Source organism: Rhododendron vialii, chromosome 1a (assembly GCF_030253575.1).
Source record: "Rhododendron vialii isolate Sample 1 chromosome 1a, ASM3025357v1".
Classification (NCBI taxonomy): domain Eukaryota; kingdom Viridiplantae; phylum Streptophyta; class Magnoliopsida; order Ericales; family Ericaceae; genus Rhododendron; species Rhododendron vialii.
Window position 1 is genome coordinate 30,652,726 of NC_080557.1, and position 11,390 is coordinate 30,664,115.

Consider the following 11,390-nt stretch of genomic DNA (forward strand, 5'->3'; position numbering starts at 1 on the left):
TTGGTCCGGAGTAACACACGCACACTAGAAAAATCACTAGTCGGATAAGCGCGTACACGATCGATTACGGAAATAAAATTGGTGTGACTACATAAATAATTTTTCATATAACTAACATACAAAAATTATATTTGCAAATAAAAATTATTACTCAAAAATTCGGACCGTTACATGATATATGCATAATAAATTTCGCATAAGGATTTGGTAAGTAAAAGTATAACTAGAATTCAAAAAGCTCATTTGGTGGTGATTTTCGAATTCTGTAATCTGTGTTTCATTTGTCAAAATGCATATGTATATAGAAATTAATTTCACATTCGCCTTTTATTCATTGTGAAATTACTAAAGTACCCTTTACCTCTTGAGCTATGAAAAACAATTTGATACTTTCACGTGAATAATGACAGAGTGTTAATGATAAAAGGTGGTGTTAAAATCATTTTTTCTCTCACATAATGCCTTCTAATCATCTCCTAAACAGGCATAATGTAAAATTTAGACACCCAAACACCCCCTAATTTGTTCTGAAAATTTCAACTGAAATCAGTTATTTATGTTCCATCTTCAAACAAAGGAAGAGATTTGTGTCTCTCCCCCTACTACATTTACATTTCAAACTTGGACTTGAAGAAGAAGAAGAAGAGATTTGTGTCTCCCCCCCTACTACATTTACATTTCAAACTTGGACTTGAAGAAGAAGAAGAAGAGATTTGTGTCTCTCCCCCTACTACATTTGCATAATTACATTTCAAACTTGGACTTGAAGAAGAAGAAGAAAAGGCAAGCAACATTGCAAAACAGAGCAAGCAAACATTGACATGGTCCATCCGAACAATGTATTTCACCGTCTGAAATAGGCGGCAGGCACACCAGTCTTTTGCATTTCTGAGAAGATTACCAACTGAAGCTGATGGATTCAAAATGCAGGTTCTCGGCCAGACCAGATGCACATATGCTTGCAACCTCATGCCTCATCTTTTTCGGGCCACAAACGAGGACTCCGATGCTCGATTCCTTCCTCTCCAACAAAATCCCTGCAAAGAAATTATTGTATAGTAATCACATTGGCAAACTCATTAATACTACGAGTTAGGCTGAGTGAAAAGTGTACGAAGTACAGCATGACAACGACACCGTATTCATGCTGTCGGACTCCTAGCCCACTAAGAACGACAAGATACAATCTGGACATAACAGATTTCTGTGCTTGTAATCTCTCTCTCTCTCTCTCTCTCTCTCTCAAAACTGCGTAATCGTGCTCAAGGTCCATTTATTTCTAGATTTCCAGCATATCATACTATTAGAGCGTATTAGGACAGGAGGACGGTTTTGTGAGACAGAATCTTACTAGGCGTTGTGGACATTTTTGTGTTTGTAATTTTTGAGTTATGTGAACCAAAAATAAAAATAAAAAATCATGGGTTTTATTTATTTTCGTAAACAGTAACCAAACAACTGCAACCAAGGATTTGACTTACTCTTTAGATCAGGCCTTTCGCCATAATGCAAATTGGTAGATTGAACAACTGACTGTTGAGGGAGGCTTTCCAATTCCCTATCAGCATTATAAATCCAAGAGCCGGGCGATGCCGACGGGGAAGCCCCTTCCATGTTCTTAATCTGGTTAATCTCCATACTACCCTTTTTCTTGTTCCAATAGAAAGCTGCACTAGCTGTGGTAGCTATGCATATGCAAATGAACAACATACTCAATGCAGCTTTGCGGGAGTAGGAGTAGATACGATTCGTGTTATGATCGATCGGGTATATATAATATCTAGTCAAAATACCCAGGAATAGAAGGAACATGACGAATGACAAGGATATGATTGCACCAAGCCAGAGCCAAGAGTTTGGGCCAAGGATAGGGGAAATTGGTGCATTTGAGGATTTGGGCTTGAACCAAACAGTTGTTGGATGCGTTTTTCGGTTATCTGTTATGGGTTCTTTCTCTCTTGTGACGTAGGCTTGGATTTGGAGATTTAGGTTGGAGAATCCATTGGGAGCGCCAGAAATGGGGAGGAGGAGGTCTAGCAGGGTGAGGTCTGAGGAGTTCTTGAATACAGCAATGAGGAGAATTTGTGGAGTCTTGCATTTCAATGTTTCAGTCAAGAAGGTGAGGTCTCTTATGATTGAGATGAATGGGGATATGCCACTCCCTCCACTCACCATCACTATTGTTTCATGCCTGCAATTAACAACATTCCTAGTTAATCCAACCAAGGAAAAATCATATACAAGCAACATTGGTATAGAGACGAAAGGATATAAAATGATGTGACAATGACACTTTTGCAAGCTGTTTTGACCGGAAATGAAGGGAAACAGAAGAAGCCACATCATTTTGCATGGAATTTGATATGTGCAAAATCTATGTTAAGCACCCTTACGAATGAAGTCATCGACCTCATAAAATTACTCACAATACTCATGTAGACGTAGATAGAATCTCTTGCGAGTGTCTGTTGCACTGTGATTTGGTTGGTTTATGTTTACTAAGTATTATTGACTTAATATTACCCATACTACCACCAAAGCAAATATGATAAGGCATATAAAGCTTAAAAAGACATAGTAATATGTAACTATTTCTATGGACACAGAAACCAACCACATAATTGACTATAGAAAAATAACTTAATAGATAGATAGTAGAATTTGATAGATAGTAGAATTTTATGAGATATGTTGGTGAGGCTACTCGCAAGAAGTGTCTCGATCTCCATATACATACATACAAACATACATATACATATACGGGGCGGTTCCGGGGACACCTAAAAAAACACCTCATAGTTTCCGATCAAATTTTTATGATCCAAGCTGCTCAATGTGATTAGAACGTGATTTTAAGGGTACTCGTCAAAAAAATCGGAAAAAAAAAATGACCGCGAAGGGCTTGATCCGAACAGTTTTTTATTGAACGGTTCAAATAAAAACTGCTCAAATCAAGTCTTTTCCGGTCATTTTTTTTGCTAATTTCTTGCAATCACCCTTAAAATCACATTCTGCACACATTGAACGATTCGGATCATAAAAATTTGATCGGGAACTATGAGATTGAGATTTGGGGTGTTTTTTTGGGTGTCCCTTGAACCGTCCAAATATATATATATATATATATATATTTGGTACACAGTTCCGTGGTTGATTTATGTGTTCTTAAAATATAAATTGCTTTTTTATAGCATGTATACCTTAGGAAATCAGTTGAAACGGGTCCATAAGGCCCTTCAATGGAGACATCAAGGTGATCAAGTGAAGAATTTGGTGATGAAAGCATCTGGTACAGCTTTTTAGACCAACTCCCTTCACTCTTAATGATCACACTCAGCTTCTCAGGCTCCAAATTACTGCTTGAACTAATAGTAAAAGGATGCCACTGCATCTTGGAAATGCCGGGGACATTCATAAACATGATGCTTGTTGGAGTATAACTCAATCCTGATAGTAATAAACACAAATGTTAGCATGATGACTAACTAAAAAGGATAAAAGAATTTGGGACGGATACGGATGTGATCAGTTACTATAGTTTTTACCTCTGCTTTTGGAAAAGCTGAGCTCCACAGCTTCACACGGCAGAACTCGGGCAGAAACAAGCCGAACGCCTCGCCGGGACTGGAGGAACCGGAGGAAACGGTCGACAAGGAAGAGGTAGAAACCGGGGAGCATCATGCAGGAGTAGGCAATTCCGACGTGGAAGACGAAGAAGATTATGAAGACAATGTAGAGGTGGTGGGTGTAGAAGAAAAGCTCGAACATCTTTCTTCTGATCCTGGGGAATGTAGTCACCCACATGGCTAGTCCTGCTAACAGAGCTATTTCTCCAGCCACATTTGCCACCCCTGTTTTGTCCCATTTCACCATCTGATTTCATTCCACACATGGTAGAAAGATGGATTAGGTGGTTTTAATCTAGTGGAGTGACTTGAGTTCTACTAATTGAATCTATTTGTGGCAGTTCTCAAAGCATAAGTGCGTTTTGGGGGAACAAATATGGAGTTCTACTTAGGATTGCAAATGAACACAACCATTGAAGAGATGGATTAGGTGGTTTTAATGTAGTGGAGTGACTTGAGTTCTACCAATTGAATCTATCTGTGGCAGTTCTCAAAGCATAAGTGCGTTTTGGTGGAACAAATATGGAGTTCTACTTAGATTGCAAATGAACCTTGGCCATTGAATAGCAGCTCGAGGCTCAGGTCAGTAAGGGTGAGCTTGCGTCAAGCCGAGCCGAGCTCGAGTTTCATAAAAGTTAACGACGATTATGAAACAATTTACCAATTCAACTCATCCAAAACCAAAACCACCAAAAAACTCATCCCTCCATCATCATCGACCCTTAATGTAAAAAGTGTTTGAAATTAGGTTGAATTGCTTATTTTTGAAAAACAAAGGGTTGGGTTATGTGGGTTTCCTGGAAAATTAAACAAACCACCACATGTAGTCGATGTCACCCATTATGTTAGTTTTTAGACAGCGGGTGACGGCATAGGAAAATTTGATGAGTTTTTCATGTGACAGTTTGTAAAAGTCAGGTATTTTTGTGTGATTTGGGTGAGAAAGTCAGGGTTATTTAGAAATTTTCCCTTCCCTTTTTGTTGGTCGATTATTAGCTGTACTCTCACTTTGGAAGACACTACCAGTGGACTATGGCTCCAGTGGGCCACAAAGTGCTCTAATCATCTCTTTATTTTTTATTTTTTTTGGGTCATGCTCGAATCATCTCTTGAAGATTCTACTAGGTCTCGTTGACTATCTTTTATCTTGTGGGCCACGTGGAATATTAGGCCCAAACCCAATTCACTTCCAAAATACTAGATGGATGGAATTAAAGTGTGATCTTATTAGAGTGAGAACTTTGCCATACAAATGTCACAAACTACAAACACCAACTTATGGGGCCCCCTACAAATTACACTGTGGAGCCAAACTCCAACTATATTTCTCGATTTTAAAGAAAACTGCCACCAGGGTTTCTTCTTTAACCTCAATTTAAAAATACAGTCAAGTAGGAGAAAAAATTACAAAGAAAAATTATCGATCACTTGCATCATGTGAGGTAGTACTAGAACACAACGTTACTATTTACTCTACCCAAATATTGTCCCATCAAATTTCCGGTATTAATCTTTTTTCGGTCATTCAAACACATAACGGAGCCAATTAATCACATGCACAACTACCTGGTACTCCCGATCTACTAGATAATTACATTCATATGATCAAAAACTACTAAGTCTACGTACGATGCGAGTGGAGTAATTAATAGTGATAATAGTTATTTGAAAAGACGAGAATAGTTTTTATTGAGTAACATAAATTTAGGGAATGAGGTTAGACAGGCATTGAATCCAGACAGCATTGAAATGAACATATAATACTATACCCAAACCATTAGTAGTGAAGCTTACAAGTTGGATGAAATTAAGCAAGTCAGTTAGAAGATAGATACCTGTGATATTTGATGCGTGACAACCCAATAGATAACATAGCAAACACCGTGGGCCGTGAAGAGGGTCATGGCAATGTGACCAATCCATATATGGTACTTCACGCTAGCCTCCGACGTGAGCCCAAACAGTGGAAGCACCGACGAGCAGCGAGTCACCGGAAAAAAAAGAAAGGCCAGGCATATGTTCCCCACAAGGCCTAGCCTTAGAGCTGCACTGTCCAACTTTGATTCCCACCTGCCAAAACAACCACCACCATACCATTAAAAAAAAAACCCACCACCACCATACCATTACAATGGTCGTATAAGGACTAAATATAAGAGCGACTTCCAGCATTTGTGTCAATGACTTTGCCGAAGTCATTTTTGACTTGTTACAGTCTCAAGAAACTGAAAAGTAGCGATGTTTGAATTTAACTTAAATTTGAAAATTTTGTTCTTATTTGAATTTTTTTTGCATTTATTAATTTTGCACCAAAATTTTAACGGCTATTGATTCGTCTTGACGAATGGAATCGGAAAAGTAAAATTTATTTACTTTTACCCAAATATTTTGAGAAATAACCACTTTTTAGAGCAAAAAGTGACTTTTTTGCACTAAAAATGGTTATTTTTCAAAATACTTGGGTAAAAGTAAAGTTTTTTTACTATTCCAATTCGTCTAACTCACAAAAATTTGGTGCAAAACTAACAAATGCGAAAAAAATTCAAATAAGGACAAAATTTTCATGTTTAAATTAAGTCCATAAGAACAGCATCAGATTAGTGTCATTTTGGTACAATCTCAATTCTGAACTATTGAATTAAACTCATTTGACTTATTTATACAGACCAATTGACATGGATGATGTGACGATCATTTGATGAGTCCTAAGTTTACTGTCAAGTTTTGCACCCAAGATGACTTTCCAACTTTTCAACAGCATGCATCATTAACTAATATTCAACGAACATGAATGATGAATGAGAAACACTTTCATTTTATAATAGCGATTAGTGGGAGATATTCACTAAGGAAAGTCAAATGCTGTGATCGGGTGAAGTCAAATGCCGATCTTCAAGCCCCTCGAATAGAAGTGAAAAAGGAAATGAAATAGTATTGAATAGGAGATTAATAGGGAGAAAACTTTGAAAACTTCCCCTGTGAGGGAGGTGATTCTAGTAACCGTCTGCATGCTTTTACGCTCTAAAACTGCGTGTTATTCTATATATATACTATACAAACAAAGACGGCTTAAAAGTGATAGTAGAATTTAGCATTAAGTGACATATAACTACGTAAACGTAACGGAGAGTAATTTATCTCTTAAGCTATGGTATAGTCTGCATTAGATTCAACTAGGCCTGTCAATGGGCCGGATCCGATCCGGATCCGACAGATCCGGATCCGGATCCGACAGATCCGGATCCGGATCCGAATCCGATAAGACACAATCCGATCCGGATCTGATAAGACTCAAATCCGATAGTGAGAATCCGGATCCGAATCCGAAAAATCCGGATCCGATCCGAAAATCCGAATCCAATCCGGAAACTTTTTTTACTTCAAAAATTTTAGCCAAAAAAAAATATTTTTTTCAAAAAAATACAATTTTTTTTTCAAAAAAAAATTATTTTCAGAAAAAAAAATTAAAAAAATTAAAATAAAAAATAAAAATAAAAATACAACTTCTTAAACATTTTTTTTTTCAAAATAAAAACTTTACTATTTTTTTAAAAAAAATTAAAATTTAAAAAAAAAAATAAAGTTCGGATTCGGATTGATAACGGATTTAATCCGATCCGACCCGGATCCGTATTGAATTACCGGATCCGGATTATCGGATTATCGGATCGATGTTATCGGATTCGGATCCGGATCCGGATCGGATTTTTCGGATCGGATCCGGATCGAATCCGGTCCATTGACAGGCCTAGATTCAACTCATAAAAGGGGGCAAAATGATGTTCCTGCAATTTCGGGCCATTAAAAAATCAATTTGTTTTCAAAACGCGCATATAGTAGCTAGCAGTCAAAGCAAAACTTGAAACATGGCTCCATGATTTGATAGATTGGTTGGTAAAAAAAGATGAAAAGCAAAGGTGCATAAGTGGAACCAAGGGCGCACGGATTGGGGCACAGCTACTATTCAGGTCTTGTCTCGAGCTTGAAAATATAATAGGAACGTACTGTTCAGTATTGTTTAGAACTAGATGCGAGCAATAATCTCTCAAAATTCAAGTCAATCGGATATTGAAAATTCAGTAAACAAATCACGTTCCTTTTTTTTTTAGTACATGAACAACAAATACACTTTAAAAAATGCACAGCGAAATTGCTTAACTCGATTGCCAATGTTCAATTGACTTGATTTTTTACAAGGCTATTGTTCGCATCTAACTCTAAACAATAAACGATTTCAGGTCATGTTTTTGAGCTCCGAGAGACACACAACAGCCTGTTGTGCACAGTAGGGCCCTGGTCCGCATTACATACGCATGAAGTTTATGTGCACATTTAAATTTGCATGTTCGCTATTTATCACGTGAAATCCAAGTGACCATAGATAACGCAACTTCAGGTGATCTTAGATCTAGAAGTAGTATTGGGATAAAATAAGATTTGCAATGCTTACCAAAAAAAAAAGAAAAAGGAAGATAAGAATTGCAATTAATGTCTAGGTGAAAGTTGAAAATAAACTCCGTTCAAGGCTAGCCGGGCCTGGGCATAGGCTCACTAGGCGACCGCCTTGGACCTCCTATTTTTGCCCCAATTATAGGGCCACAAAAACTTGGAATATATTATATATGTGAAACATTTTACAAATGGGCCAAGGTAGCATGGTGGCAAGTTCTATGCTCTTTAACTGCAAGGTCAAGATTCGATCCTTGCTCTTTTGATTTTTTGGTGAACAATTGTTCAAGTTGTACAAAAAAACTACCTTCAATCTGCTGCCATCAAGACTTGAACTCGCATTCTAAGGGTGGAGAAACATCTTCACACAAGCTATGCTACTGAGCCATGGGGCACTTTTGTTTATCAAATTGAACTAATATATATAGAAAAAAAATGAGAGGCCCCAATTTCTAATCTCGCCTAAGGTCTCGAAAATCTCAGGACCAGGCCTAACCCCACTAAAGATTGTGAGTGTCGCTACTTGGGTCAGGCTCAATGTCTAGGTTTGAGTGACAGATATAGATCATTGTGTCTTCTCATCTTATATTAAGATAAATAGTTTGGTTTTGTGCAAAATATTTGTAATGAACTCTGCTATGTTCAATAATACTACAACCACACACACACATTCACAAAGGGGTGGGCCCCACATACACTGGATGTGTGCAGTGTGTGTATAAGTGTTTTGCATGTAGTTGTAAAATTATTGTTGCTATGTTAATGAATCGTTGGGCTGTTATTAATATAATCTTCTTCATTTTGTAAAAAAAAAAAAAAAAGAGTAGAAAATAATGTCGTACACTTGTTCGCCATTTGCCGCGGCTGAGAGAGGGGTGATCTTGGCGAAACTGATCCGCAGGTAAGTGGAGAAAGACCAAACCAACAGTGCAATGAACATGGCAAAGAAGGCTAGCTCTATCCGAGACACAATCCCCAGCCCTTTGACAATCAACGGCCGCCGCCATATTCCGGCCAGTTTATGTTTGTTTCCCTTGCTGTTTAATTGTTTCAAATACAAACAGAAACAGATGTTTATAAATGAAAATACCCACTTGAGGAATCTCTCCAACTCCATTTACGTTTTCGTAACGAAGGATTTAAAAACAAATAAATCATCTAAATAAGGCCAACAATTAAGGGTGGGTTTGGATTGAAAAATAGGGTAACTTATTTTTTTGGCTTTATTTAAATTTTTTTTGTATTTGTTTGTTTTGCATCAAACTTTTGTAACTTATTGATTCGTCTAGACGAGAAAAATCAAAAAAATAAAAAATTGATTGAAACTCATAATTTTTTGAATAAAGACAAAAACAAGTCAATAAGGCAACTTTTTTTTTTACTTATTCCTGTTTTTTTGGAAAAAATTATGAGTTTCGATCATAATTTTTTACTTTTCTGATCCCTCTCGTCAAGACGAATCAATAAGTTACAAAAATTTGATGCAAAATTATCAAATACGAAAAAAATTTAAATAAAAACAAAAAAAAAATTACTATTTAACTTTTGAAGCCAAATTGGGCCTAACTGTATGATCGATGGTCTTACGTACGTACCTTTCTGCAATGGCGGAAATGTTATTTTTGCCCAAGTGGAGATATAGACTGCCCAAGACAGCAATGAACAGCATGGGGAATGTGTATAGCAAAATTGTTGCACCTGTTACATAGAGATATTTAATTAATTTGTATATTCATTGAGGATGTTGAGGTAAAAGTAAGGTGATGGTAGTTAATGACATGAATAAAAACCCACATGAATAGAATAATGATAATTTATTAGTTTTTTTTTTTGTCGAAGATAATTTATTAGTTTATCATATATAAATTCAGCACATACGATAATGACAATTTAATATTTCCTCCGTCCCGATTTATTTGCTCATTTTTAGATTTTTACATGTTCTGAAATGTTAGTTCATTTGATTTTTTAATGAACTAAATTATCCTTTTTGTCCTTGTTTTTTTCAAATAAAGTAATAACTCATCAAGGTAGGTAGGTTTACAAAATTTTGTTATTCGATCCACTAGAAACAAGTGTTTAAGTACTACTTCGAGTTAATTAAGCAAGTTACTTTTGCGAAGAATGATATGAGCTCTCGCTATCAATTTAAACAACAGATTCATGAAGACGGACAAATTCAATGAGCGAAATGTAACCTTGTGTTCCAAAGAAGGTTGAAATGGTGTCGGCTCGAATCTTAGGCAACCAAATCTGGCCATACACACGAGTCGGAGCCATGACCCACATGAAGACCCACCCCGAAACCACCACTATCACCACCGCCATCATCACCGCTCTCATAGCTCTCATAGGATCCATAATTCCTCCACGAGAAGAAGGTGCTGATGATGATCTCTCTGCCACCATTGGACTCATCCTCTCTCTCTCTCTCTCTCTCTCTCTCTCTCTCTCTCTCTCTCTCTCTCTCAGCTTTTATAATTATGATGAGGGAGTGGTATCTGTGTTTGGAATGTGTGTAGGGGAATGATAAGGTATATATAGGGAGTTATATGGCAGCATGATTCACGTCCGGCTACAGTGGTACGGTCCTAGATTAATGGGTTTACGTCAGATTTCGTATTTGATAATCAAGCAGCTAGCGAAGTTTTTTTTTTTTTTTTTCGACGATCAAGGTTATCCGAGTCTACTTACACATATCTAACTACTCTCATTCTCGGTCAAAGACATGTCATTCACGTCAAGACTAGAGAATTCACAAGTGATTTCTCTCTTGGAGCCTGACCCAAATTAAAAGGTTGTCAAATTTCAAACTTAAAATGTCTTCTCTACCAGACATATCATGTGTGAACTCCACACACTTTGTGGTAGAAATCGTACAAATATATGACTTAGAAAGAATTTGAAGTACCACGTGACGGTAACCATAAGCATTGAATAGTTTTCCATGTTTACAAGCATGCCATTCACGTCCGAACGAACATTCATGAAAAAAAGTTCTCCTACTGCAACCTACCTGATCCCAATTAGAGGTTGTCCAAGCGTTGAGAATGTATGTACAAGTTGACAGAAAATGTACTCCGTATTTATTTAATTGGGAGTCAACTCTGTGTTGTGACTTGGGACACGTGTTAGGGTTTACTTCCAGTGAGTGCATGTTTCATGCAATTTCTTCACGTCATGCGTTGGCTTTAAGAGCACTTGCTTGTGTACTGTGTGCGTTTGTAATTTTAGTGCTCTGTTCAACGAATACATATATACCCATTTCAAGCTGTTTATGTATGTAATTCATAACAGTAAGTCTATGAACATATA

The 11,390-nt window shown here is 37.1% G+C and overlaps 1 protein-coding gene across 1 annotated transcript; it reads right to left on the reverse strand.

The window, feature by feature from the left end:
* Window positions 1-526: 526 nt before the first annotated feature.
* On the reverse strand, window positions 527-10,518 carry LOC131298047 (ferric reduction oxidase 2-like). The gene is made up of 8 exons (XM_058323325.1): window positions 10,274-10,518; window positions 9,671-9,773; window positions 8,918-9,112; window positions 5,462-5,696; window positions 3,546-3,873; window positions 3,201-3,447; window positions 1,482-2,191; window positions 527-1,037 (listed from the first exon to the last, which is right to left on the reverse strand). The coding sequence occupies exons 1-8, from the start codon at window positions 10,491-10,493 to the stop codon at window positions 898-900; spliced, it is 2,178 nt and encodes a 725-aa protein (XP_058179308.1). The 5' UTR covers window positions 10,494-10,518; the 3' UTR covers window positions 527-897.
* Between the last annotated feature and the right edge of the window lie 872 nt (window positions 10,519-11,390).